Source organism: Macaca fascicularis, chromosome 18, assembly GCF_037993035.2.
Source record: "Macaca fascicularis isolate 582-1 chromosome 18, T2T-MFA8v1.1".
Taxonomy (NCBI): domain Eukaryota; kingdom Metazoa; phylum Chordata; class Mammalia; order Primates; family Cercopithecidae; genus Macaca; species Macaca fascicularis.
The window spans coordinates 24179964-24195825 of NC_088392.1; the positions used below are offsets into that span (position 1 = coordinate 24179964).

The 15862-nt window shown below is 34.2% G+C and overlaps 1 protein-coding gene across 6 annotated transcripts in view; it reads right to left on the reverse strand.

Moving 5' to 3' along the window:
* The window catches only part of WDR7 (WD repeat domain 7), a 389629-nt gene that overhangs the window by 246766 nt on the left and 127001 nt on the right, over positions 1-15862 (reverse strand). For 3 of the 6 annotated variants that reach the window (XM_005586606.5, XM_065533757.2, XM_015439749.4), the window contains 3 exons: positions 13432-13530; positions 10858-10976; positions 8752-8875 (listed from right to left, as the gene is read on the reverse strand). In XM_005586606.5, the coding sequence (XP_005586663.3) occupies positions 8752-8875; positions 10858-10976; positions 13432-13530 (342 nt within the window). The remainder of the gene's footprint in view (positions 1-8751; positions 8876-10857; positions 10977-13431; positions 13531-15862) is intronic. The other 3 variants (XM_005586607.5, XM_065533758.2, XM_045377755.3) reach the window with 1 other exon arrangement.

Genomic DNA, 15862 nt, shown 5'->3' on the forward strand with positions numbered 1-15862 from the left:
ACAATGCAAATACACATACCATCCAATCAACATAAAGAGATAAGAAAATCAGAACAGGGTACAAAATTATAAATGCCTCACAATCCAATCAAAATCGGATTTCTATACGCATATTCAATGTCTAAGTGGTAAAACATCACAAGATTATCAACTCAGCTTTTTGCTCTATAAAAACAAGTTGGACAGGACTCTGAGTATCTGTACTGGAATAACATGTACTAGAATAAAGAAAATTTATATTTAAAGGCTTACAAGACACTTGTTCTATTACAAAGACATGTTCCGGTATTCATGCACAGTGTTTTGTAAAGTACTTTATTTCCATTAGCATTATAAATTTTTGTTCTTCAGCAAATCAGCAAGAGAATAATGGCACAAATCAATATCGTACTCTTCAGAGAAACTAATATTAGGTCATTTATTATAGCAAAGGCCACTAGAATCTCAGCTAAAGGTATATCAGGCATTTCCATTTGAACACCATTTTTTTAAATGAATGTGTCACAGGCTGAATGATTGTTTTGTTTTATAAAACAGTCTTCATAGACTTAAGTACGTGCAACTTCTTAAAGCAGACGGTAAGTGAACACCTCTAAAAAAGTCAGCTATGCCTCCTAGGGGCCTTGCCACCAACTACAACTATAGGAGAGGTAATGAATTTCTGCACTGAAGGTATGAAAATAGGGGGAGACTTGTGAATGAGAAAAGGGGGACATGAAGAAAGAACTGAAGTTATTTCAAAGCCTCTCAAGCCCAGCAGTTTTGCCTCAGGGGCCTAAGTGGGCTGAGAGAGAGAGAGGCAGGTAAAAATCACACCGGATGGACTCCCCCATCTCCTCACTGCCATGCGAGGCACATGTGATTGAATTTCCTTATGCTTCACTCCCTGCTTTGTTCCACAAAATGGCAAAGTGTCATGGGGTGTCTACTGACATCCTGAGTGCAGGCTGTTGGCTGCATTGTTAGAGGAACGCTTGTGCAGCGGAGTTCCCAGGCAGCAGGAAGTGACTTCATCCTGCGGAGTTCCTAACATACAGAATTAACTTGGTAACAGGGAGTTTTCCGTTTATTACTTAGAAGTAAAGTCTACATAACCAATCCATCCAAGAATGCTTTCATTTTTAATTTGCCACTTGACTACTCTAACGTTCAAGACTTATTAAAAACATAAAAGAAAACTCACAAGAATATTAAATGTTAACTCAAAGAACCCAAGTCACATGGAACGAATTTCCCTTTTAGACAGTCATGACTGATTAAGAACAAATTCCATTGTTATTCCATTAGGTTAGTGACCAAATATAGATAAGTAGAACAGTTTAATGCTGCTAAATACATGATCAGTCTAGAGCGCTTACATTTAAGCTCAATAGCTCTGACACTCTGGAAGAAAAAAGAGGAACAAATCCCTCAGGTCCCAATGAAACACTGCAAACAGATATAATACGGATACAGTGTGCTTTGCATAATATAGTTTGTCTTAGACAAACCCTTTCTGTCTCACAATATAAAGTATCATACAGAAGTAGTTTTCATATATATCACTCAGTCATAATGTAGTACTTTCCCTTCTAATCACAATGCATAATCATTTCCAATTGGCTTTGTGAACACTATAAGACAACCATTACAAATATTTTCGAAGAAACCTCATCCTTTAGTTTCGACTGGTTCATAAAATAGGCGTTACAAAAGGGGTATTTTAGAATTACTGAGTTCTTCATGACCAACTTTCCTGATCTTTCACCAATTAGAATATTCTTGCTCAAAAAGAAAAGACACCCAGAATGCCACAAAGAAGCTAGGAAAGTAGTCCAGCAAGCAGAAAGTGAGGAGTCAAGAGGGACAGCACAGGGTGCTTACCTATAGCTTACGTATATTTTTATCAGAGAGCTCTTATTCTTAGCCAGTTTACTCTTATTTTACATTTAACTCAAGCTTGGTTGCCTGGCATCCACACCCGTACAACACTAGAAACAGCAAATTCGAAATCAGGGTAAAAGCTGCTAAAGATGAAAGGCAGCAACCCAATGGCAATAAAAATTGGCAACAATTACTAGACAATAAAAAAGAGGAGGAAGGAAAATTAGTAAAAAACACTATACAAAATGTAAGAGGTATATCAATCTGGGGACTTTTCCATTCATATAAAGAAGTATATTCTCTTCAATAAGCAAGTGGTGGTAATTTTACAGCATGGGCCAAAACAACAACTCTGGCTAGGGAATAAAGGATGAAAAAGCCAGAGACTTTTTGAAATACATCAACAAAAAAAATGGATATATTTTAAAAAATAACCTGAGCATCTAGCAATTTAAAAACCCTTAGTCATCTGGGAAACCATTCTTTAAAAACAACTATCGCAGAGAATTGTAAACACTGAGGCATATATAAAAAGAGAAAGAAGGAAGAACGCTGTGTAGTTTAAGGCCTTTGGGTGGGGGAAAGACTCACATCATGTTTATCAAATCCTCTCTCTATCCTTCCCCCCGTCCTCTTCCTACAAACAAACCCTAAAAATATTGGTCTACCAAAGAATACACTAATATTTAAATTATTTTTACTAGCTACAATATCCTTTTCGACTCCCTCTGTAACACAGTTTCATCTTACCTTCTTGTAAAGTGTTGGTCCATCCACATTTGTGCTCAGAATGACCACTACTTTATAATCATCAGAAAAGTGACTTCAATTCCAGGTTAAAATAGGTGCTACAGTGTGGTTTGTTGAAAGTCAAACCCAAAACATTTACTAGGAGTGTCTTTCATTGAACAAAGAAAGCCTATTCTGTTTCCAAGGGGGATAAAAAGACGAGCCTAACCCTGGTAACCTTAACACAAAAGGAAGCTAAAAAGGCAGGGACTCGATAAGAACAAAGGATTGTGCTTTCTGATGACATCAATACGTATTAAACACGATGTGTTACACATCCTTCTATCAATATCTGAGATAATACATTTGCAAATTAATACTATGTTGGCCATAACTGCATAAAATTACAACGGCACCCTCTTTAGAAGAGATTTTGATTTATATAATGGTAGTGACTTTTATGTGTTTAATGTTTCTGAAACTAAAAGAGGAGATGAGCCCCTGTGAGCAGGCAGAATACAATGTACGAGAAATAATTACACTTGTGACCTCATGCCCTGTAAGGTCACTCTGCGTCGCAGGCCAAAGGAAATCAGGAACCATCAGCATTTGCCTTAGAGTCGTCACCAACTGAAATGAAGGGCAAGTGTGGGCATATTTCATAAACCAGCAGGTGCTTGACCTCATAAAAAAGTCAATCCTCAAAATGCTACACGTAGAATGTCACAAATAAGAGATATATAAAATTGGGTTCTGCCAAACAGCTTCACTTCAAAATAAATCTGAGACAACTCATAACATTTATCTTTATCTGAACTGTAATACAAAAATTTCAGAAAATAACATTAATCCCCATTTATTAAGTTGGTGCAAAAGTAATTGCGGTTTTTGCTCTACTTTTAACGGCAAAAACTGCATTTACTTTTCACCAACCTAATAGGAAGAATAACAAATAAAATTTTTAAAAAGTGTTTTTGGAACACAAAAGCAGCAAACATGCTAAAGACTGAGGGCTCAGACAAGATTTATAATATTCCTGTAAGTCAGTATTACAGGAACGTATGCAGTATTTATTATTTGAGTCCATTACCATTAATATGGGAATCACAATGCACTTATCCTCAAACTATCTATCAGAAATTAAGCAGCAAAAGTTTACATACTCACATTATTTTAAAAGGATAAAAAAATATTTCCTGACTGGTTCAAGAACAGAGCACCATTATCTGAAGCAAAATTCTCACAGCACTCAATTAGGGCTTGATTCTTTTTTGTTTTGTTCTTTTTGTTTTGTTTTGTTTTTTTTTTGGAGACAGAGTCTCGCTCTGTTGGCCAGGCTAGAGTGCAGTGACATAATCTTGGCTCACTGCAACTTCTGCCTCCTGGGTTCAAGCGATTCTCCTGCCTAAGCCTCCCAAGTAGCTGGGACTACAGGCACACGCTGCCATGCCCAGCTAAATTTTGTATTTAGTAGAGACTGGGTTTCACCCTGTTGCCCAGGCTGGTCTCGAATTCCTGAGCCCAGGCAATCCGCCCGCCTCGGCCTCCCAAAGTGCTAGGATTACAGGCATGAGATACCGCGCCCGGCCAGGACTTTATTCTTATAACAATCTGTGAGCTGGCTTTTCAGTTAAGACAGACTATTGCCCCTTTTTCTTCCCCAGTGATCTCCAGTCTGGCAGTGATCTGAAAGAATCCCTGGGCAATATAAATTCAAGTGAATTCTGAGGCAGTGGCAATAAAGAGAACAAAACTATAGAAACCAACATAAAAAAGGAAAGGTACAGCCAGCCAACATTCTGTACTTGTATTATACACTTTACATAAAAAGCTTTACAAAGAGTTCTCATTTAATGCTCTCGTGTCCTGAGAGACAGGTATGGTGGTGCGCACCTATAGTTCCAGCTACTCAGGAGGCTGAGGCAGGAAGATCCCTTGAGCCTAGGAGTTCGAGTCCAGCCTGGGCAACATAGTGAGACCCTATCTCTTAAAAAAAAAAAAAAGAAAAAAGAATCCTGAGAAAAGCAACTGGCTCATTGTTTTCCTTACATTCTCAAACTAACCTGCAAAAGGCTTTTTATTGCATAATATGCCTAAATAAAATATAGAAGATCCCAGTCAGTAAGACCAGATGCTTTATCATCTTAGTCCCAGCCCAATCACTTACAGACTGTGAAGTAGAGATAGTTACCACCCACATTAAATTTCATCTCTAAGATGAAGAACTATCCCAGTCCATCAGCCAGTATGCCATTCTGCTCTTCAGGTAAGAGCATTTTCTGATTTTCAGACAAATATGTAAGAAAAGGACTCTTAGACAAAGCTCAATTCTAAGTTAGGAGCTGCCAAGATTGCTTAGGGAATTACTGTGTTTTGTAAAATGCCTAGAAAATAAGAAAATATCTGATGGGTGGTATATTTGTTAGATATATTGTTTAATATTTTGCCTGTTTTCATGATTAAGAAAATTCTCATGCTAGAAACAGGTTTTGCATTTCTAAAGCAATACTTTACAATGTAACTTGCCACAATGATCATCTCAAACATTAATGACAATGGCAGAAGCGATTTCAGTACAAGCACGCGGATGGCAGGTGTGGGCTGTCTACCAGCTGGTTCCATAACCTTTTGATCCCTTCGGACAGCAAATCTGTTCAACAGCCCTATGTGGTCATTCCTCATTTGTTGTATGCTTTCTTCTCCTTTCATATGTTCAGAATCCCTACTCCCTTAGCCTGACACCCTTTTATTAAAATAGAAAGCTCACTGTAAAGCAAACTAAAACAAGTTTTACACTCAGTCAACGTAAAAGTTCCAGAAAAGATTACTGTATTATATCAAGAGTTGTCAGTGCATGTTTCAGTTACATGTAGAATGCATGTTTGTCTTTCAATTAAAAAAAAAAAACTACAATAAATGACAAGATCAAAGTTTTAAGTAAGCTAGCATTTAGCTAATATATGAAGTTCTCTGGGATACTATAATTAAATACAAAAGACTTACATAAATACAAAACTTAAATATATAACATAAACATAACACATAAACAGAAAGGTTTAAATATGACATAAGAACAGCCTACTTTATGCTTATTTAAACAGTGACCAGACCCATTAAAGAGTAATTTCTTACAATTTTTGACTCCATTTTGTTGTTGTTAAATGTAACATTGCTGCAAAGAACAGTATCTCAAAGTAATATCAGTTAAGCTAAATATCTACTCATTCTTCCACCTTCACCCCCATTTAAGATCCAAGGATGCCAGAGCAAGCAAGATGGAATAAATAGTGATTAACATACGTTCTCACTTACAAGTGGGAGCTAAATTCTGAGTACACAAAGGCATACAGAGTGATACAATGGATTATGGAGACTCAGAAGAGGGAGGGTGTAGGAAGGGGGAGGGATAAAAAAACTACATATTGGGTACAATGTATAGCAATGTGCATCTTTACCCTTCAGGCGAAGGGTGCACTCAAATCTCACACTCTACCACCTTACACTTCATCCACGTAACCAAAAACCATTTATACACCAAGAGCTATTGAAATAAAAAATAATTTTAAAAAAGGAATAAATAGTGGTTACAAGATTAAGTTTTGGAGTCTGTCACTTAGTAACTGAGGGACCCTTGGAAAATTCTTTAATCTCTCCTGGCCTCCATTAACTCCTCTGAAAGAAAACAAAAGGCTGGGGGCGGAGGCAGCCCATGATGGCAATAGTGTGTACTTTACAAGGTTATTGTAATGGTTAAATGAAATAACATAGACCAGGTACTTAGCAAAGTCTGACACAGAGAAAGTGTCCAATTAATGGTAGATATTATTATTTTACTTATATTTTATTATCTCTGGGCCTGCTAACAGACCTCTCGCCAAGCAACAAGTTCTGGCACTGCTTCAAGGAGTAATTTGTGGCTATATTATGCCTTTACATTGTAGCTAACTTATTCTCTTCTTCCCAGGAATAAAATAAAATGGCATCCACTACAATTGCTAATGGCATCTCATCTCTTTTTCCCAACCTTTTTCTCTGTCAAGAATACAACCCTGTACTAATCTTTGGTGTTTTTCTTAGACCTTTATAAGCAATCAATAATCAAGGCTTAGAAATTATCTTTTATTCTACCCTATCTACATTTAGATCTGGTTCCCATAACCTCCCTTCTGCAATAGCCTGCCAGCTAGTTATTCAACTTTAATCAATTCCCCTACTTCACACTAGTCCATTTGGAATAAAGATGTCTTAAAAGCATGTCTCAATATTTCCATAATAGCATTCTTCTTTTAAAACAATTCTTTAGTGATTTGCCATTGTCTATTTTCACCTTCAACCAACCCTATGAGTACTATAGTCATAGTCAGTCCTTAACTTTGGGGATCTTATATTCAATAAAGTTGATGATGAGCTGATCATCTAACTCAATTTTCTGGAATATCATAAAGTCAATGCCCACAAATGATGAACAAAGAATACTTTTTCCAGACTATCTTCTCATCTACTCAAAGACAAAGCTCTTTTCATCCCAATTTTATTTTTTTGAAACTCTTTTTTATACTCTGGAAATTTATTTTAAAATTTGCACATATTTTTAAAACAATCTTAAGCCTGATACCTTACATAGAGTCCATATGTCTAGATACCCTTTTTTTAAACTTAATTTGCTTTATTAAAATAGAAAAATTCCCAGTAAGCAAATGACAACCTATATTCACTGAGTAAATATTTTATTGCTCAAACAATTAAGAATTTTAACTGGAGCTGTTAATGTGTGATATTTTGGCTATAAGTGAAATAAATATTTGCATTTTTATAGATTATAAAGTATTTATTTAACAAGGGTCTTATCCTTACTACGGGCTAGGAATTGTTCTATGCACTTAACAAAGATTAACTCATGCCACACATGTAATAACCCTATAAAGTCCTATTATCATCTTTATGTCATCTGCGATAAAACTGAGACTAAGAAAGCTTAAGAAAAGTGCCCAAGGTCACATGCTTGATTAAACATCCACTAGAGTCACCACTGGCAAAGATGTGGTAGAGTTAAACCAGCTATAAAAGTTATAAACCTTTCTGAATTTTGTTTTCATTTTCCTTCTTGTATAACAATGTAGTGTCCATCTTGACATGTGTAATGAGTATTTCATTACTAAGAATAACTGGTATTGGCAAAAGGTCATTTAAAATGAGTCCACCTAAAACCCAGGCCAAATTTTCACAATAAAAAGTTTTTTTAAAGTTTCACTGAGACTTTATCTTGCAAAACTGAACCTAACTTATCTTATAATGAATATAATTTAGGGTAAAATTTTAATTTTAATTCAATATAATTTAGGGTAAAAATTTTAAATCAGTATAATTTAGGGTAAAATTAAAATTTATTTGACTCAATTATATTGATTATAATTTAGTCACTTAGTAACTGAGGGACCTTAAAAAAATTATTTAGTGACTAAACTGTTTTTAGAAAAATGCAAAACGAACCAAATGATGAACTGGGAATGAGTATGCTTTCTCTGAGAAGAAAAAAAGTTATGATAGCAAAATACAACTCCTTTCCAATGCACATCCAAAGTAGCAACATAATTATAAAGCTTTTATTTTGCAAAAGAATATTTAAAAAATTTCAACAATTTTTCTAATCCTTTCAAATTATATTCTTTTGAAATATCTAGCCATCAAAATCCTTCCCAATTTCCTCTTTTTAAATAGTGCATGAGTCTAACTCTATCAGATCTTTGTTTTTTAAGGATTCACAATCCCAACTTCAACTAGCAAGAGAGTTTGCCTTGTATCTGCACTTGCATATCATCAGATCAATATCAAACAAGCTGACATCCATACACATAATAATGCAATGGGCAGAGGCATACGTTAGTACTAGAGTAGGATGTTTGATGGGAAATTCATTTAGAAGAAGTCAGTTCATTAATGAATATTTTGATATAGACAGCCTTTGTCTTCTGTTTTTTAAAGCAAGTTCCAAACTACAGAGATTCAGAAAATAATAAAGTGAATTTGAGGATCTGTTCTTTTCACTTTAAGGTTAATGACTCACTTTTGTTGACAGGTAGTAGCATATATATTTGTAAGTATAGGTACCTTTTCTACATATGCCCGCAAAGCTTTGTAGAGAAGCATGAGAACTCTTACGTGATATGACGTGGTCTATGTACTGAGGTAAGTAAGGAGCCCAGGCATCGATGGCTTCCTTCCTGCCTGCCTGCTCAATTCTTCTCAGTTCCGCCAGAAGCAGGGCCTGCGCGGCTTCTCTTACCTAAGATCACAGACCCAAACATAAAAGTAGAAAGCAGATTAGTTGAGGAGATGAATATTTATAAACTAGAAAATTTATAATGAAATAAAAGCTAGAAAACATAAAAACTGTATTTATTTACATGAAAAAAACTATTAACTGAATGAGTTAACTACTTAAAAACCAGATGCTAGCCAATCATCAAAGACATTTTCATTAATGATTTCACTGAAAACTATTTTAACACTAATGGAAAGAATTAGGTTTCAACAATGTAATCATCTTTGGGGTTAAAACTTCATTTTCCAAAGCATTCTTGAACTTTAATGTAGCATTTTACTTTTAAATTTTCTATATTAACATTATCGTTAAGACACTGTGAAAGCTATTAAATTTTTTTTTAGCTTGAAGAAAGTTAACCTTATCTATTAAATTCTTTATATTATATATGCTAAGTAGATACTATTTATACAAACAAATACGTATAAGTTAACATGATTCACATATACCTAAGACATGCTTAAACAATGTTTTTGACAAATAGATAAATATTCCTGTATAAAGGCATAACTTCTTTTACTTTTATAGGGGAAATCATTTTTCAAAATTATATATTTTTCTTTCAACGTAGCATACAACTTTCATTTTGCAGTTTTAACTTAGTTTTATTTTGGCAAAAATGCCAGAGGCACGGAGTCAAAAAAGTTGGTCAATTACTAAATGCTGTACCAATTTATTAACTCTTTATTTTCTGAGACCAAGTGCTGCCCTGTTGCCCAGGCTGGAGTGCCATGGCATGATCTCAGCTCACTGCAACTTCCACCTACCGGGCTCAAGTAATTCTTGGACCTCAGCCTCCCAAGTAGCTGGGACTACAGGCGTGTGCCACCACGCCCGGATAATATTTTTTGTATTTTTAGTAGAGACAGGGTTTCGCCATGTTGCCTAGTCTGGTCTCACCCACCTGGGCCTCCCAAAGTGTTGGGATTACAGGCATGAGTCACTACACCCGGCCTATTTTAACTCTTTATAATTGAAAAGATAACTTAGCAGCATCTAGATAAAAGTTCCAGTAAAAAAGCTGTTTTTAGGTATGTGACTTCTGAAGTGAATTCAAAATACTATTCAATGAAAACCCATGAAAATGTCAGTATTCTGCAATCCCACTTGGAGTTGAGGGGAGAAAGTCCAGGAAAGAAGCAATTATATTACTCGTACTTATATTTGGAAAATTAAGAATCCTGAATAATATAAACTGCTATGGCTATAAAGGTCAAATGCCATAATAAGGAAAATCTTTACTAAACATTTCCAAGTCCTTGGTAATATTATATTCCAAGTAATATCTCATACAGAATAAGGCCATTAACACAAAATAATGGCTACCATTTATTGAGCTCCTACCATGTGGCATGTACTGTACTTCCTGTTTTACTTGCACCATCTGATTTGATCCTGATGGCAATCCCATGAGGAATATATTATCATCCCCACTTTACAAATGAGCTTTAAATAGGTTAAGTAAATTGCCCAGGGTCACAAAGTTAATAATTGGTGGGACTGATATTTAAACCCAGGTGTCTTCTAATTCCAAGGTCTCCTTTTATAATAACACAGTACCTTTCACTGAAATATGGCAATTCAATTAGAACTTAATTTATGTGATCACACTGAGTGTGTAATTCTGGGGGAAGCAGGCTTCTGTATTTGTTTATGCATCTGTACAGAAATCAAACCAAACTTAAGAAATAGTTCCATAAGTATATAAGACTTCATCAAACAGTCACTGAATTCTTTAAAAGCAAACGAATAAACCAGCTGGAGCATTACTGGTTGGTATAAAAGCTGACAAAGAAGAAAACATAAATCATGAATCCACATTTTCTATCACATAATGAACAGATGATAAATCAGATAAACATTAATCGTTTTTGTTTCAAGTTTACATTTGACCAATGCCTTTTAAATATTTTTGTTTTCTATCCTTATCACTTCAGCATTACCTCCAAGCATCGATCTTGCCATCTTCGGGCCAGCATCTCCAGAAGGGGAGGCCTAAATTTATCCAATCCCAGTAGGTCTGGCAGCATAACACAGTGCATAGCAGCTAACTGACTCCAACCTGTCAAAAATGTAATACATTACAAATACTTTAACCATTTTGGCATTCCCTAAGTCAACAGTTCTTTACGTAAGGATACCAAAAACAAAAAAAGGCAGATCTGCTAAGTTATATTACAAATGATTTCAATTTAATAGTAGACATTTTGTGCAAAGAATTATACTAAATGTATTTCATCCCTAAATCATGTAATTGGTGCCGATAAGAATTCTCAACATCTTAAAAGGAATACAAATAAATTTCCACAGGAAGTATATCCAAATTCACAAGAAAAACACATTTCTTAACAGTTTCTCTAAAATAGAATATATATTAAAGAATGGTAAAACCCAGAAATAAACACATAGTAGAGCTACAGATTTGAAACCACTGTCAGTTAAAAGGGCATTCACACAGATATCCAAAGATAGGTTCATGTCACTTAAGGCAAGGCCATCTGTGTGTTACCACTGTGTCGGCCAAAAGAGATGTCCTCCCTTTCTGTCCGAGGACCTCTTATTAAGGGACTTATCCCTTTTCTTACAAAGCGAATCAGATATTGAATCACAATCATAACTGATGTAAGTAACATAACTCCCAATTTTGAAAGAAAAAAAATGAATTCAGACATTCCACAAAATAAAAACCTAACAATTCAAAATTTACAAAATCTTAAACATTGTTAACCCTGATCTATGAGAATAAAAGTGACTTTTTCTAAAATTCTAATTCACAATATGGAACTTGATAATAGGAAAAAAAGACAAACACTGTATGCCAGTGCGACATACAAAAGTATTAGATAACAGACATTCCCAAATAGTCACTCCAATATAATAAATGAAGTATTAGATAACAGACATTCCCAAATAGTCACTCCAATATAATAAATGAAGTATTAGATAACAGACATTCCCAAATAATCACTCCAACCCCATTTTAAAGGTATGTGAAAATACATATACAATATATGCCTCATTCTTACCAAATTATCGATGAGGCCACTATTAACCCATGATAATTACCATTACCTCCTAGGGATAATATTTAAAGACAAGTAATCAACGATGGATGCAAAAAAAAAAAAAAGTCTGCTATCGTGTTACAAGGTGAATTATCTGTGAACATAGAATTTTAGCAAATCAGTGTTTTGAAATAATCTAAACTGTAATCTTCTTAAAATAATGACAAAAACCTTACCATAGAATTTTAAATTATTGGAATTGTTAAAGAGAGTGAATGAGAGAGGCAGACAGACAGACTGACAAGCCACTTATTTAAGATTCATCCTTTCAGTCAGGAAATTCTCATCAACTAACAATAAACATGTAATTATATTAATGAAGGTGATGGGATAAGTATAAAGTGTATTCGTGAGCTAAGTTTTAATATATGATGACTCTCACCAAGGTCCAAACAGCTTGTTTTTTGAATTAACAAATAGTGTAACAAACATGAGCCTAATTATTTTTGCTAAATTTCGGTCTTAACATACAAACCTTAGTAAAGTTCTATGACAAGGAAACAAAAAATGAAGTTATACTTTTAAGTTCCCATGTTTTCTTTCCAAAGGAGTGGTGCTTGCAACATGGGCTCTGTACTTTATGGACATTTCAAGATTCCTTCCATTTGAATGGACTAGTAATATTGTTTTTTCATGAAGAGCTAGGTCTTTCTGTTATATTTTTGATTTTGAAAATTTCTTCCTTTTTATGTTATGCAAAGTGGTAACTACAAACGCAATGAAGACAGTGGATATAACTCAGAGCTCACAGGTTTCATTAAGCTTCCAGGCAGTACAAATAATCCTAGATAGGTCTTATGGAATAAAGATTTGTAGGTCCCATTCCCACTTTCAGGGCTCCAAAAATACTTTCAACTTGTGTAACTCCACAGAGATAACATGGTAGCCCAACTTCACCTTAAATGCTAAAATAATGAATTTTTGCCTGAGCTCAAAACAGAAATAGTAAGGAGGATAAATAGGTAAATTCCTATCAGTTTGTAATCACTGGTGCCAATAATCAATCTGAAGACTTTTCCAATGAGAATGCTAAGAAACTCCCTCATAACTCCCTCTAACTAGCAACGCAATTGTGAAAATACAGCAAAGTGTATCTGTTACCAAGTAATGATACATATAAAATAAATTCATTAGCTCTAATGCCAGAGTTCACATGGCAAACACCATCACAAAAACCAATCCACCTTTAACACTGACTTTACATCAAAGATTGGCATCTCTGCACTTAACAGTATTCTAGATTATAGGAAACACGGATTGTGCCAGCCAGGGTTAACATTACATTTTTATAACTGGCTCTTGTCATTGACATTAGCAAATAAAGTCATAAAATGGGAACTTTAGAATCTCATACATAACAAAGCAAATGAATGTGTAACTCAGATAAAAAGAACATGTCTGTTAGAATAAAGCACAGATTGAGAGAAAGTTGTTAGAAGTTGAGAGAGATACCTTCATTTACTAAGAAACAGGTATGTAAAGCAGGAGCAGAAGCAGGGTCAGAGCCAGAGTGATCAGCATCAGACCGAGCGGAAACGACAGGTGCAGCAACTTGCAGAGGAAAAGAGAAGAAATAAAGAGGAGAGAATTGAAGTACAGCAGTTTCTGAAAAAAAGCTTAGTATTAGTGAAGAATGAAAAACAAAGTTGGCAAAACATAGAGAATGTAGAACTGAAACGATGTTTTCATCAGAAGGGCATGATCATTAAAGATTACATCAGAAAAATGATATATTTTATTGAACAGTAATCACGATATAGTTCAAATTCCTCTTAAAGTCAAAATCTAATATTCTGATGAATGTATTCACTAATGCAAAACATAGCTCTAAAACAACTAAAGCCATCATGAAAAAATGACATTAAAAATTAACCAAAATGTTATTCAATTTTTAAAATGTATCACATAATGAAAAAGCTTTATGTTGGTCTTCACATTGTCAGTTACATTTTTCTAATAGTTTATTCTCTGACATTATGTGTAAATTATTTTTAAATTTTCAAACCAATATTCACTGAGATCATTTCAACTTTTTACGCTTATTTTATGAAAACTCAATTTCAAATATCCCAACTTGCAAAGAATGTATATACCATGTTTAACTCTTGTTAAAAGAATACTAACAGGTTCACTCATTGGACTTTTTTAAAAAAATTATTTCACAAATGCTCCCTATACTAAAAAAGAAACTTGTGAATTTTATAATTCTTATAGAGGTACCGATTCAATCCCTAACCCCCTAAAAAAGTTATGTTGCCAAGAAAGTGTTTCAGTTTAAATTATCATATGAAAAAGCAAAAGGACCGTATGGCACACACATTCTACAACTGGAGGTCAATGTTAAGATTTAGAGGTCACCATTTGACACTTCCTTCCTATGGCGAAATTACCATATGTCATGCACAAGCATCTTCAAATTAATCCCTCTCCTTTCTTCTGTCATTGAACAGCAATAGGTTTGGGCTCCTGAACAGATTAAGCATTGTCTGCTGAATGATATGTTTGCTTTTCATGCAGTGAAGTTCTTTTGTGACAACAGAACAGCTGCATGAAAACAACATTTTCATAATTTCCACACGAATGCATCATAATGTCAATCAGGCACGTGTGAGGTAAACAGCAGAACGAAAAGAAGTCTATGAAAAGTAACACAAAAAGCAACTCTAACTCCATAAACCCTTAGAAGCACGTCTTGCACAAATGAAAGTTTCATCTGGGAAATTATAATTCTTTATTATTTTAAGAGATCTGATTTTTGCTCCTTATGAAATTAAAATTATTTTACAATGTTATACTTATGAAAGAAATAGAGCTGCTTTTAATTCTATATTTCATAGGATCTACAAACTCCATTACAAATTAATCTTGCAAAGAAATCCCAAACATTTCTATATTCCATGGAATACTTTTATTTTTTATCATTTTTAATTACAAATTCAGTGATTATGACTTATAAATTATTCATCCTTCATGCAAAACATTGGTAAGCCTTGGCAGCCAGGAGTAAATTTGCAGGTTTTAATTTTTGTTCTACCAAAATGTTTCTCTGGTGGCTTCAGTTAGGACTTTTCTATAATTTCACTTTTTCAAAAATGGGGAGAAATTGTTAGCCCTGGAAAGGCTGTGTTAATTTTGCATGGTTTTACTCTTAATTCTGAAAGGACAATAGAATGAGAGGGTGAGGAAATTCAATACAAATAAATAAAAGTTTAGGATTGAGTGGTCATTACCCTAACACAGGTCAAATAAGTGGTGGGATTAATGATTCCTGTAAGGAATAAGTATAAAAGGAAACTAGAAATGTTACTGGCAGAAATGCTAGAATAAGCATATGTCCCAATAGAATATTGTTTAACATACATAACTATTATTAAGGAAAGAAAAAAACAGATTCTGGATATTATATTTTTGAAGTCATATTTAAATGATATTTCATTTAGACAAAAAGGCATTTACACTCATCCTTTAATAAATTTTATGGGCACTAAAATTCAAGAAAAATATTGTAATAGAAATCAAGGATCAGATTTACCATGCTTTAAATATCTCTGCATCTCCACCAAAAAATACTTTATTCACACTACCTCACAACCGAAATCGCAAAATCTAGAGCACTTTCAAAATTCATCAGGAAATTAAACTCTGCTACAGCTTTCACAACTATCTACATAAGAAAAATCAGCAATTAGCAGAAAAAATTATTACTTCCAAGATAAAAAGCTCAAGATTTAATAAATTATAAATCTGAAGTTTCATGGGGCACTGAATATGGAAGATTTACACCATAAAACATAATCAAGCATTTGATTTCTTAACAGAAAAGCTGCTACGTCACCTATCAATTTGCTGCTCTTATTAAGGATTAGCAAAACATAAGGGAAAA